The sequence below is a fragment of the Mobula hypostoma genome, chromosome 21, assembly GCF_963921235.1.
Source record: "Mobula hypostoma chromosome 21, sMobHyp1.1, whole genome shotgun sequence".
NCBI lineage: Eukaryota > Metazoa > Chordata > Chondrichthyes > Myliobatiformes > Myliobatidae > Mobula > Mobula hypostoma.
Window position 1 is genome coordinate 21,673,316 of NC_086117.1, and position 14,620 is coordinate 21,687,935.

The 14,620-nt window shown below is 41.4% G+C and overlaps 1 protein-coding gene across 1 annotated transcript in view; it reads right to left on the reverse strand.

Annotated features, from left to right (window-relative positions):
- LOC134360084 (centrosome-associated protein 350-like) overlaps positions 1–14,620 on the reverse strand; it is a 124,460-nt gene that overhangs the window by 11,334 nt on the left and 98,506 nt on the right. Inside the window, exons 22-28 of the mRNA XM_063074165.1 lie at positions 14,297–14,402; positions 13,708–13,868; positions 12,249–12,385; positions 10,079–10,152; positions 6,081–8,905; positions 4,314–4,652; positions 3,170–3,316 (exon numbers count right to left, since the gene is read on the reverse strand). Coding sequence (XP_062930235.1) covers positions 3,170–3,316; positions 4,314–4,652; positions 6,081–8,905; positions 10,079–10,152; positions 12,249–12,385; positions 13,708–13,868; positions 14,297–14,402 — 3,789 coding nt within the window. The remainder of the gene's footprint in view (positions 1–3,169; positions 3,317–4,313; positions 4,653–6,080; positions 8,906–10,078; positions 10,153–12,248; positions 12,386–13,707; positions 13,869–14,296; positions 14,403–14,620) is intronic.

Below are 14,620 nucleotides of genomic sequence, written 5' to 3' on the forward strand. Positions count from 1 at the left end.
TCCAGCACACATCAGTTACTTAACGGAAGATATTGGGTCAAAAGGTCACTCATTTCAACCTGTGCTCAACTGGCCAGACAGTTCATAAAGAGGTACCTTACAATGAAAGCCCAAATAATTTGAAGTCACCCCAGGACATTGCATTTGCTGTTTGAAAATCATTAAGAATCAGAATTAGGTTTAATATCACCAGTACTGGTCATGAAATTTGTTGATTTTGTGGCAGCAGCACAATACAATACATAATACACCACCTTCTCAAGGGCAGCTAGGGATGGGCAATAAATGCTGGCTTAGCTGGCAATGCCCACATCCCATAAATGAATTTAAAAAAATAAAAAAAAACTGAATTATAGTAAGTATTGTTAAATTAAATAAGTAGTGCAAAAATAGAAATTTTAAAAAGTAGTGTGGTAGTGTTCATGGGTACAACGTCCATTAAGAAATTGGATGGGAGAGGGGAAGAAGGCAATTCTGAATCATTGAATGTGTGTCTTTAGGCTTTTGTACCTCCTTCCTGAAGACAGCAATGAGCACAAGGCCTGGGTGATGGAGGTCCTTAATGATGGATGCTGACTTTTTGAGACGTTGCTCCTTGCAGATGTCCTTTATACTACAGAGGCTAGTACTCATGATGGAACTGACTAAGCTTACCATTCTCTGCAGTTTACTTTGATCCAGTGCCGTAGCCCCCACACCCCCATAATGCAGCCAGTTGGAATGCACTCCGTAGTACATATGTAGAAATTTTCGAGTGTTTTTGGAGACATACCAAATCCCAATGATTTTTTATCCCCATGAACCTTTGTTGCTGGGTAGCCTCAGCGAAGGAGTCTTCTTTAAACTGTTAAGTGCAATTTGTGGATTGCTAACCCATTACAGCTGAGAGGCTCAGGACTATCCTTGACCACTGGGCACAACAGGCCAGCTACATACTCGATGGGGGAGTGTTTCTCCTGGGAAACCTGTGAGATTTTATTTCTTTCCCCCAAATATTTCCCTTTCCTTTCCATCCTTGTCCCCTGCACTTTCCCTTGACCTCATCTATATGGCAGCCTGTCCAGCAAGTAGGATTATATGTAGAACACACAGTTTGTCTTTTACGATTAAATATGGAGACCCACCCACAATAATACACTTTACTGAAGGATGTCCCAGTTTCATGATTTTTTGGAGATATTTGATTTAGTATTTGTAAAACTACACAATTAGTAGTCTACCTCTAAAAGAGGTAGAATTGAGTTTCTCGACATCCGGTTTAAAAATTAACATGGCATGACTGCTTGCCACTCTATTAGTGTCTGTTATCAAAATCTGTTGGTTGCTCACCAAAATAAAAATGACACCTCAGCCAAAGTTTGATCATGTCGAAGGAAGATTGACTTAGATCATTGGAGCAAATGAGACCACTCAGACCATCAAGTCTGCTCTGCTATTCCATCATGGCTGATTTATTACCTCTCTCAACCCTATTCTCATGCTTACCACTGATAACCTTCGACTCCCTGTCTAACCAAAAATCTATCAACCTCTGATTTAAGTATACCCAATGACTTGCCCTCCACAGCTGCCTATTCCACTGATTTACCACCCTTTGGCTAAATAAATTCCTTCTCATCTCTGTTCTAAATGGGCATCCCTCTATTCTGAGGCTGTGCCCTCTGGTCCTAGGCTCACCCACTGTAAGAAACATCCTCTCTGCATCCACTCTATCTAGACCTTTCAATGTTCGAGAAGTTTTAAAGAGATTCCCCTGACTTTCTTCTAAACTCTGGTAAGTACAGTCCTAGAGCCATCAAACACTTTTCTAAATGCTCTCCTTCTCTTTCTTTCTTTATTAAAATACATTTCAATATCATCCATTCTAGATGACGTGGCACTTCGTTGACAACTGCAAATTTTGCTGACATGTTGAAGCACCTTCAATAACTCCAAAAGACTGAAGTAGGGTAAATACTGAAAGGCTTTTATTCGCAGTAAATTACGACTTCCATGGTGAGTGTCTGCCCCCGGACTGAGGGGGAGGGGCAAGGCGAAATCACCTTTATTCAGGGGCAGTCAGCAGAAGGGCGTGTCCAGATAGTTAACCCAGTTACAACATATATATGGTTTACCACACATGTGATTATGTTTCAATTCATTAATATTATCATCTAGTAATGACTTCCTTTCTAGGATAATGTCCACCTTCTCTCCCTTGCTCTTGTTGTATTTGGTCAGTTTTTGTATTTTCCTTCTCTTTTCTAGGTCACTTCTGTTCATATTTAGTAACTTGGTCACCTTGTCTTGGATGAAATGCTTAAAAAGTTTCAAGGTCAACAATAGAATTAACCCTTAAAGAAACATTTCTACCTCAAGGTTTCTTTTAAAGAAAAATGGCATTTCAGTTGGGTTGCTGTGACTGAACTGGTGTGGAGGCAGTACTCTACTAACATTTAAATATCAGGACAATCGCAGTGGCAGCTTGGGGCATTCCAGAGTTCAGAGTTCAATTCCAGCACCATCTGTTAGGAGTCTGGACATCCTCCCTGTGGAATGTGTGGATTTCCCAGGTGCTCCAGTCTCCTCCCACAGTCTGAAGACGTAGCGGGTAGGTGAATTGGTCATTGTAAATTGTCCCATGATTCGATTAGGGTTAATTGGGTTCGTCGGGCTGCTGAGCTGGTATGGCTCAAAGGGCTGGGAGGACCTACTCTGCACTTTATCACTAAATAAAATAATTTAAAAAAAACACTTTAATCACCAACACACAAATCAAGTGCTGGTAAATGGGATTGACAGAGGTAGGTAGCTAATGGTCTGTATGGGACTAGCAGGCCCCCTCTCCCCCAGCAGATATGTAGCTGGTCAATTGTGTCCAGTGGTCACGGATAATCCTGAGACCCTCAGCGGTGACGGGTCAGCAATCAACAAATTGCACTCCAGTTTAAAGAAGACCCCTTTGCAGAGGAACGGGTGAGGAGGGTCAAGGAAAGGGTGAGGAGGGTCAAGGAAAGGGCGAGGAAAGGGCAAGGAGGGGCTGAGGAATGGGTGAGGAGTGGGTGAGGATGGGGTGGGGGTGAGGAGAGGGTGAAAGAATGAAGCCTTTCACATCCTCAGACATTTCATAGCCCACAAATATTTGCAACCAATCATAAGTATTTGTTTTTAATAGATAGCTGGCATTTACCGTCATTTCAGTTTTGTCCTCTTTATTGAGAGCATGACCAGAGTAGAATAAAGCCCGAGGCCTGGCTTTCATCCATGGATCTAGTTTGTTCTTTGGCTCCTTTTTTAAGGCATTTTGGAAAATAGCAGAAGTCAAATCAAAAATAGCCTATGTGAAGAAAAAAAAGGGAAAAATCAAATGTAATCAACAAAAATTCTGCATATAAGACAAAGGAACAGAAGTCAGCTATTCGACCCATCGAGTCTGCTCCACCATTTTATCATGAGCTGATCCATTCTCCCATTTAGTCCCACTCCCCTGCCTTCTCACCATAACCTTTGATGCCCTGGCTACTCAATTTATATTTCATATTATTGCAGGGTGAAAGAGCTTGGAGGGAACCGAGTCCCAATTACATTCCTCCACAAGTATCCTAGCTGCTGAAATCATGGTCCTCCCAGTTTAGTGTCATGACCTTGAACTTATGAAACAACTTCCCCAGGTGTTTTCATTGCGCAGTGGCAGAAAGGAACCTGACAGACTTCCTTGAGATTTCTGCAGTCAGTCTTCCAATCTTAGTTACTGAGCTCCACTTTAAAACCAATCAGATCATGTTCAGGTGCTTGACTGCTTAGAATTAGACACTGGCCAGATTAAAGTCCACCTCTAGTTCCTTCTCAATTTTTGAATTCACTTGCGAGGAGAGAGAGCTTCCGTTTAACATTTCACCAAGAAGATGGATTTTCTCACCCTCAGAACTGCACTGGAAAGAAACACCCTAAATATTGCACTCAAGTCCCTGGAGTGGAATGTATACCTGCATCTAAGAGCAAGTGTGCCCTCACTGGGCCTACCTGATGCAGTCAGCAAACCCATATTGATCTTTATTTCTAAGAAGGGAAATGTCATAAGATTTATCTCTTCAGAAACGACAATTGATTGAGGAGACATTTTGATTTGTGCAGCTGATCTACATGGAATACAGACTGTTTTAACCAACTGGTCTGTGAGTGTTTGTGCAAGCCTCCTCCCACTCACATGTCAGCATGTTCCCCCATTCCTTCTACCCACTTCTGTCTCATATCCTCGGTTTGACCTCACGCGAAGTCTTATTGCTCTTACACTCCTGAGCAATACAAGGGCCACCCACCCTCACAGGATTCACCTGTTTGTATACTCTCTTGCTTTTTCCATCAGCGTTCATTTCATCAGTATCCTTTCGGCACTCCAGCACATTGATCCCGTTGCCGTCTTGAAGCTGGCCACGTTGCCCCCATAGAGCATTAACAGAATTTCCAACCCAGTGTTGAATCTCTGTGAATTTATGAGGCACAACAAAAGTGGTTTCTTCCGACCGTCTCCAGGGAACTGAACACCAGTGGTCCAACAGAAACCTCTGTCCATGGGTTTTGGTGCCCAGGAAGGGCTGTAGTCCCTTCAGCTTTCTATTACCTATATCTGGGCTGTTTCCAGATATCCCTGCATTGTGCACCATTTTCAATTGCTTTAAGAAAACATATGCAAAAAACAGTAAATCTAAATTGACTTGAAGGCCATTAACAAAGAAATGTAGTTATTTATATAATCTACTATCATGTCCTAGTGCAAGAATCACAGTCACATGGATTACAATCGAGTGAGGTGTGGAAAATTATTAGGTTTAATATCAGTCAGCCAAGGACAGCCAAAGAAATAATGACAAGAAAATTTGATGTATCCAACCTGCCAGCTGAGGTAATAAATATTGGTTGAAAAACAAGGGAGAATTCTACTTTTTCTTGAAATGACACAAAGTGATTTATTTTCAAGTCCACCTGAGGACGGGGGATGAGTCTGTAATGTCTCATTTAAATCCCAGCATCAACCAACAACAATCCTTCAGGACTACACAGGGAGCGACAGCTTATCCTGTGTGCTCAGATCCTTGGAGTAGGGTTAGAATTCTCCTGGATCCGAAAATGGGAGCAGAAGAGTGAGCTCAAACCTGAAGTTACACATTGACATGGTTCAGCATGTCATATTACTCCAGCGAACAAGGTTACAGGCATTCTGGTTTTACACTCAAAGGAAAGGCTGTAGCTACCTGTGCAGAAATGCAGGGGAAAAAAATTCAAGGACCTAATTAGCAGGCTTATTTATACATAACAGCTGTTATAAAGCGAAGTCAGGGAACTATTCCAAACCACTACCTTCCCACAAAACAACTAATCTGTTGTTAGTTAGTCTAATTTCAAAAAATACGCTACTGGTCAGGAAGCAGAGAGTGTCCTGGGGAGCTGGAGATCTTTTATGTCAACCTTTGAAGGTAGAAAGGATCTCACTTGGTGCTGGTCCATGTGGAAACAAAATATTGTTCAGAATTTAAATGGTATAAGTGCATACAACATAGTGGAAGCCATTTGTTCCATTGTGCCTTTGACAATTCTTTATAAAGGGTAATAAACTAGACTGACTCCAACTTTCTTTCCTACAGCTCAGCAAATTTTCCCTTCAAGCTAATTCATTCAAGTGCTCTTTGGAAGTTACTATTAGATGTGTGATCTGTGATGAACTGAGACAGAGGCTATGGGCCTACCCTGGGTCTACAGACTCCATTTTGTCTGAATGTTGTTGCTTGCTCTTATCGTTTGCATGATTTGTGTTTTGTTTTTTCTTTCTCCCTTCCTGCACTTTAGGTGTTGGTCTCTTTTTTTAAATCTGTGTTCTTTCAGGTTTCTTGCTTTGTGGCTGCCTGTAAACAGATAAATCTCAAAGTTGCATAATTTATACATACTGTGATAATAAATGTACTTTGAATCTGCTTCCAGTAACTGCCCTTTGGTGCATTGCATTCCAGATCATAGACTGCTGTGCAAATTTCCCTTTTCTTATGTGGTTCATCTACTGTTCTGAAACAATTATTTTTATTTATACAAATTGTTTTAGTACTCACAGTCGAACACTCCACTGCAGGCTGAGAATACAGAATTAGTTTTGCTTCAGTATTTCCAGTACGTTTCCTCTTGATTTTTTTGTATTCTTTTGTGGCTTCATCTATGAATTCTGTGATTAAATAATTGATCACATTTTCCATGGATTCTTTGTAGCTGCCGTTCTTTGCAATTCTAACTTTAACTTGCATTAAGTCTACTCTGAGAAGGCCAGTCATTTCTTCATAGGATCTGTCAAGAGCTCTCTGCCTTTGAAGAGTCTGGGAGTTCTGCTGAGTCAACTCAGCAGAATGTCGCTTGATTTGACACTGGCTGAGTTTCTTTTGGGTACTGTGATATTCCTGATCTCTAATGCCGGTCACTTCGCCCAAAGTTCCTTCTACAAGATACTGCGTGAGAAATCCTTCAGCATCATTCAATGACTGCTCGCTACCTTTTCCGACAAGCTGCTGTTCAGCCCGGGAACGGACTAAACCTTCTGAATTTAAATTATTCTCCAAGTGAGATTTTGGCTCCACTTCAGCACCCAGTAAATTTTCAGAATCTGCAAATGATTCTACTGCCTTTGCGCACTCCAGAATTATGCGTTGCAGCTCAAGATCATTGTTACTATTCCGATGTGCCTCGGCCTCGTCGCTTTGGTCCAAAATAGGGTTTTTGTCTTTTTCCTGGGAAGCAAATACTTTCTCTTTCATCTTCATCTCAAATTCTGCTTCAGAAGACTGAGCTCGCTTCAAATAGTCATTGGCATCTCGCTGGTTTAGAATAGGCGACCCCTCAGAGAAGGAGTCTTCACTGTCAGTGACATCAGTATTAACATCAAATATATCCCAGTGCTGGAAGAGGTCTTCTGGAGTGATAGGGACGTCACATTTCTTTGTGCATTCCTTGTACTTCAGCTCACAGATGGCTCCATCATGTTGTACTGTTGGTTTATCCAGTTCTTCAGCAACCCAATAATCCTGACCAAATGATGAGTGTCCTTTAAATTTTAGGGAATCAGCCTTTTTAATATCTATCAACTCTTGGTCTCTGATAGTAGAGCAACTTAAAGGCTCAACTGTTTGTTGCCTCGTTTGAGGCAGGAGGACTCTTGAGGGCTCTAACAAAAGATTATTTCCACAAAACTCTGTTATGTTTTTCTTGTCTCTACTTGATCTGAGGGGGTATTTGTATTTCTCCGTAACATTGCTGTTCCTTTCTTCCACCATTTTTTCAACAGGGGGAGGAGGGTGAGTGAATTCATCAGTGCTCACCCCATTATTTTTATTATGCACAGATGATTCATATTTGGGAAAGATGTTGGCAGATGATGGTGAGAAATCTTTGATTTGAACAATACTATTAGCTCTTGATGGAGAAGGAAGCTCTTTGCTCGGAAGCATTATGATTTCTTCAGCCAGTGGAGGAAATTCTTCAGTTTCAAATGAGATAGTACATTCAGTAGGAGATGAAGAAACGTCAGCTTCATGAACCATTGATTCATCGACTGAAGAGCTCATCTCCTTCGTATTAAGCGGATTGTCTCCCTCAGTTGGTGATGGAAGCTCCTCAGTTACGAATGAGATTTCTTCTACAGGAGGTATCCGTCTCATCTGAGCTGACGTGTCAATGAGTGGAATGGCCAAGACTTCCATTTCAGAACTGGATTTTAAAACGGGTAATAAACCCTGCTGCCAGTGTAATACCCCTTCTGCATTCAAAAGTGGCAATTCAACACTTTCAGATGCAAAGCCTTCAGCTGGAGATGCCGGGTCTTTGCTACACGAGGTCACTTCTTCAGCTGCTTCACTTCTTAATGAATTTTCTTCTTGAGGTAAAGGTGGAAGTATTTCATTTGTACCTTTTACAGATGATTGCACTTCCCTTTTGCAAAACAAGTCTTTTTCCATGCCTTCCGACTTATCATCAGTGCTGGGAAAGTCGTCGTTGAATACAAGGAAGCTTGCAGGGGAAATAACTTCTGCAGTCCAGGAGTCTCCAGCAGCAGTCTGCTGACTGTGTGCCAAATCTGCCACCTCTTTCAGTGTACAGGGGCTGTTTATTAAAGGAAGAACTGAAGCTTGTTCACAGATATTAGCAGTCCTCCTTGGGGGAGATTCAGCAGCTATCCCTTCCTGACCACCAGTCTCATTTGTCAGTCTGTTTGCTCTTAGCCCCAATGCAGGCTGTTGGTTAGAGGAAGGCGTAAAACCAGAAATATTTGCCAAAAAAACATGAGATCCAAACCCATTTTCTTTGAAGCCTTTTGCATTTATGACAACAGTGCTTGATTGATTCAAGTCAAATTCCACCCTGTGATCTGCTTTCAGCTCAGTATTGCTATTCACAAAATCCTCACAAGTGTTTTGTGAAGAATGATCTGCTGCCCTGGCCTTGCTCCAATTGCTCCAAAAATCATCTGAGTGCAACTTGAGTCTCCTTTGAAACAACGATTCCTCTTCTTCTGATGGAGATAGGGTTGTATTTTGTTTAGGAGAAGGGTTCGTGGACAACAGGCTATTGCTGCTTTGGGTTCTATTAAAAGCTGAAGAGTCAGGCCCATTGTATTGTAGAACCTCTTCCTTGGAGTTCGGGGATGGACCTGATTTGTCAGTCGTAACATCCAAATGCCCAGACCATTCCCGGAAGACAGACAATGTAAAAGTTCCTGGATGGGTCTCTTCACTCTGCATCCGCTCAACAGGATGGGATAGAGGAGATAACTGGGCATTAGGGACATGCGATGACTTTTCATCAAACTCAGAATTGCCAGCCGAGGTTAGGCCCTCAGCTCCAGCTGTCTCTTGTGGTTTTATTGCCTTCACAACATCTTTAGCCTTTCCATCTGGAATGACAGTGAGATTACAATAATATCATGTTCAACATCTGTGCTTGCATAACTTGCTGCATTCAGGGGAAAATCATCCACTTGACTATGTCTAAATAATAGTCAGAAAGTACAACACAGCAGTGTTCTTGCCTTAGGCTATTAGGCTATTTTATAAATGGGGAGCAAGTTCAGAAATCAGAGTTGCAAAGGGACTTGGGAGTCCCAGTGCAGGATTCCTTAAAGGTTAACTTGCAGGTTCAGTTGGTAGCAGGGTACAAGGAGGCTGCCATGATACTTTGTACTACCCATGACCAAGTGGTTCACGCAGGCTGCTTGTGCTGAAAATTCTGTCTTCTCTGCAATTCTATGCACAATGATCAACATTTTCATTAAAAATAGCCAACAACATAGAAATAACAGTTGTTATAGGCTTGAGTCTGGCTGTCAACAACAGAGGGCTTGTAGTCAAAGATGACCTCAGGAAAAGTAGCCTGGAAAGATTTTATGGATTTTTATGCACTGATTTCCCCAATTCCATTGTTACCTTGAATGCACAGCCTCAGAAGGCAGGAGAGGCATTAAGGGGCAGTGCACCAATCAGACAGGTTTATTGGAAGATTGAAGAAATCTCACAGGCTGTAAAGATTTGAGATCTGCTTATTTCCTATAGCAGAAAGTAGAATGAAGAATTGTAATTCATATTTGAAATCATTGTATGGAGATGAACTGAACACCGAGAGAGTCACTTGAAAACGCGATCAAATATCGAACTATAAACATAGGGGATATACCCTAAGATTCTTGTTAAAAAGGGACTCCATTTTTAAATTAAGTCTGAGTGACCGAGATTCCACAATTGTAATATTTGATTTTCAAGGCCAGAGAGGTTGTTCTGCATATTTATAACATGAGACACAATTGCAAACTCTGTTGTTCAGGGTGAAACTTTAGCTGTGGTTATGGCAAGAAAAGAGCATGGAAAGTTGGAAATTCCTGTCAAGTGACTGATTTTGAGCAAAAGGCTGTTGAAGTGGATGCCATCAATAAATAGACCATCACCAATTTCCAGATTTCTGTGTTTAACCGCGTACTGATGATGCCAGAAACTGCCATTAGATTAAATCAGCTATGGTAATGAGCTTCAACATCAAAACATTCACAAATCCCAGCCCATCATACATCCCCTACCTCGCTTTGAAGGTAATTCTTGTGACTGAAGTGTCATAGCATTTTGTTTGGCTGAATGCTGAAGGAGATTGGATCTAGGTGGAAGCAAAAATTCTGTCATTAATTATGACTCCCATTTATCCTCAATACTAGCTCAGATTCATTTATATTATGTTCTAGGAGAGAGATGTGCAGAGGAAGCTAAATTTGGTGCCTCTCAGAGGGATGTGCATACTAGCCTCCTTAACATTATGAAATAGTTAACCCTTGCTGATCCATGATATGACATTTGAGTGATCGTTGGGATGAAGGAGTATGGATGAAGGTGACCTGTACCTGTTTTCCCACATTGCAATCCTTGTGGCAGCTTGTTTCAATTTCCTTTTTCTCTTTCTTTTGCTCACTTTGCTTTCCTTTTATCTACCCTTTGGTTTCTTTCTACATTTTTGTCCTTACTCATTTTCTTTACTCACCGTTTTCTGCCTCCTTTTGACTCCTACCAGCAAATTGCTTATCATTTTGTAGGCAGGAACAACTACATGCTTAGAGCAGTCTCGATGGGCTCTATGGTCTAATTATGTTCCTATATCTTATGGTCTTGTGCATAAAAACAAGAACAGTCAGGATGAGAAACAGTTTCTTCCTTCAGGCCATTAGGCTTCTGAACTCCCTGCTGCATCGCATTCAGAGTGTCACTGGTTAATCTGTTCTGTACCTTACTATATTTAATTTATGCACTTTAGTTTATTTAAGTGTAGTCCATCTGTAGAATTCATCATTACTTTCACAAGTTATTATATGGTATGTGTGTTATGCATACTACTGTGCTTTGCACCTTGGTTTGGAGAAAAGTTTCGTTTGAGGTTATCCATGTATATAGTTAAATGACAATAAACTTGACTTCACAAACAAAAGAGAATCTGCAGATGCTAGAAATCCAAGGAACACACACAAAATGCTGGAGGAAATCAGCAAGCCAGGCAGCATCAATGGAAAAGAGTACAGTTGACATTTCAGGTCATCAGGACTGGGAAGAAAGATGAGGAGTCAGAGTAAGAAAGTTGGGGGAGGAGAGGAAGAACCACAAGGTGATAGGTGAAATGGGGGGGGGGAAGGGTGAAGTAATGGGAAGTTGATTGGCGAAAGAGATAATGGGCTGGAGAAGGGGGAGTCTGACAGGAGAGGACTTGACTAGACTTCTGTCTTATCCACATGGGACAAGAGCAGAGGATTATAACATTCCAGATATTCAGGAAGTTAAAGTTTTCCACTTTTGGAGTGTGTTAACCATGTAGATAATACACACAACATATGTTCAAAGGTTTTTGGTAGGAAGCATTTAGCTACACCCCGTGTATGATACTAATTTGATCCATTTATCACAATTTGTGGTTTTTCTAGTAGACAATCGAGGGATAGCAAGCTACAACAGGAGACCCAAATGATTTCTTCCCCACCCCCCCCAAAGTCTTTTTTCCCCAAGGCAAGGAGTTAGACAATAAAGCCACAGTTGCTACAGTAACCAGTAACATTGACCCCCAAAGCCACCTTCAGTTCCAGCACTCATTCCAAATGCAACAACGTTAACTGTCCAATTACAGGTCAGATTTCAACATCAGCAATGGATAAGATATGATGAGAAAATTAATAATGCCTGTCGCATATTGATCTACACTCAGTGGCTACTTTGTCAGGTACGGGAGTGGAACCCGGTGTGGTCTTCTGCCGCTGTAGCCCTGCCCACTTCAAGGTTTGACATGCTGTGCGCTCAGAAATGCTTTTCTGCGTATCACTGTTGTAATGCGCGGTTATTGGAGTTACTGTCAGCTTGAACCAATCTGGCCATTATCCTCTGGACTCTCTCATTAACAAGGTATTTTGCCCACAGAACTGCTGCTCATTGGATGTTTTTTGTTTCTCGTACCGATCTCTGCAAGCTCTAGGGACTGCTGTGTGTGAAAATCTCAGGAGATGAGCAGCTTCTGAGATAACATTTCTTCCCCTTTCTGAGGTTTGGTTTGAACAACAACTGAGCCTCTTGAGCACATCTGCGTGCTTTTATGCCTCGCGGTGCTGACACATGCTTAACTGATTAGACATTTGCATCAATGTGCAGTTATACAGGTGTGCTGAATAAAGTAGCCGCTGGGTGTATTTGCAAGGTTCCAAACATCTCCAACCATCTCTGTACCTGTGTGGCCGAGGAAAATCCATTTGTGACTTGTACTGAGCTGCAGAAGGGGTCATAATTTGAGGCTTTAGAATTTGGTTGACATCGGCGTCCAAAATCAATTCGGCTTGTGTTTTACTGATAAAGGCATCGTATGCCTGCAATACAAATAGCAGAAATGTAACAGTGCCTAACTCTGGGCTAATGATCAAACATAGGCTTCAAAGAAGCACTTCATAGCAAACAAGTAACTCAGTTAGCTAGTATTTTAACCAATTCTCACTCTGGCGCCCCACCCAGACTTCCAATCTGTGCCTTGTAAGGCATGAAAATGCCCGACGCAGGCCTCTCATGGTCTGAGTCGATGTTCCCTCCCCTCACTCTGAATCTGTGCGTCTTTTGAACATTTTCCATAACTTTTCAATTACTAATTCAAAGTTATTCTAATCAATTGTGATTTTAGTTTTAATACAGTGGCTTCCTCTTTTCTTGTGATTTACATTTTTTATCCAAAGTTGTAAAAAAATTCAGAGTCTCCAATGCAATCTCCAATCTGCATGTATCCAAATAACAAATAAAATTAATTGGGTAGATTTCTCATTGAAACCTACCAAATGTTGAAAGGACGAGATAGGATGGATGTGGAGACGATGTTTCCTATGGTGGGGGTATCCAGACCAAGCCGGCACAGCCTCTAAATTGAGGGGTGACCCTTTAGAATAGAGGTAAGGAGGATTTTTTTTAGCCAGAGAGTAGTGAATCTGTGGAATGCTCCGCCACAGACCGTGGGTGAGGACAAATCCATGCGTATGTATATTTAAGGTGGAAGTTGATCGTTTCCTGATTGGTCAGGGCATCAAAGGTTATGTTGAGAAGGCGGTCTATGCGGTTGAGTGGGATCTGGGATCAGCCGTGGTGGAATGCTGGAGAAGATTAGATGGGCTGAATGGCCTAATTCTGCTCTTATGGACTATGCTTTGGATATCTTGAGGAAGTGAATGGTGGTACAGTATATTTATTTGTCCATGTAGAAACAAGTTCCTGCATTTATATTGTCTTCTTCATAAATTTCAGATATCAGAGAGCATTTTACAGGGAACAAAGATTTCCTTTGGAGGTGGTGTCACTGTTATAATGTAGGAAACTTGGGAACCAAATCAAGAAGAGCAAATTCTCACACACCAATATCAATTAGCTTTCCGGAGTGCCTCAGAAAATCCACTGCTCCTCTTCTACTTATGATCAGGGAATTTTAGGCAGCCTATACTTCATCTGAGGGAAGATATCTTTCATACTGCAGTACAAATGCACTGGTGTTATCAGCTTAATCTTGCATGAATGAGTGGGATTTATAACCACTGCCCTCAGAGTATTGGAAACAGGAGTATTATCCACTGCTACTGACATAAATGCAACTGCATTCTTTCAATGATAAGGGTCATTGACAATAAGTTGTTCTCATTTGATGTATGCAACAAACCTCCAGCTGCCTGCACAGTTCAGCTTCCTCCATCTTTAACTTCTCCCTCTGTCGTCTCCTTTGCTCACTCTGTATGCTGCCCAGCTTCACCCTGCGGCTCGCCAGCTCATGTCTCAGTGGGGAGGTGTGGGTTTCTCCAGCGGTTGACTCTGCACCCATCTCTGTAATGGAAAATATTTCTGCTTCATCACAAGGCTGGCGCACAGCCCCATCTTATCAGCTGTTCTGGGAATGGATAACAGTAGCTGGAACTTTCAAACAATTGGCCACATATTGCAGTCCAACACTGACCAAGGCAAATATGACAACATAGAATGAGCTATTTTAATAGTGTAGCTGTATTAATTTTTAGCCATGACCTATTATTTTAAAATGTGTGCTTTCCATTATTTTAAAATCTACAGTTCTCTTCTCTACACATATTTTGATAAGGATAAATAATTGGATATCAATCCTGAGAAACAGGAGTTTATATAGGATACAAATCAGATACAATCATCTTGACAAAAGCAGCAGATCTCTCAACACTTCCCAGCAGTAAAAATAACATAACTCAGTCTTTAAAGCAATAGGCAGATTCTCTTCTTACCACTGAGGAGAAAAGCTTTTTCTGATTGAACCTTGCCTGCTTTCATCATTAACTTTTCAGAAGGTTCAAGAACTGTACAGATTGGTTTCAAAGTTTCAGCTGGTTTCTACAATGGAGAAATACAGATATTGAGAGGTATCAGTTAACCACAAACTTTGAAGCATAAAGTTGAATTCTACAGGAATAGATTGGCCAGAAAGAATGGTACACCTCAGCCATACTTTAAGCCCAAGAGACTTGACATTGTTAATCCTACGTTATGAGGTACTGTGCCGTATCGTTCCAGGGTAGTCTGTATGGGGGGTAATCTGCTAAGATTAGAGG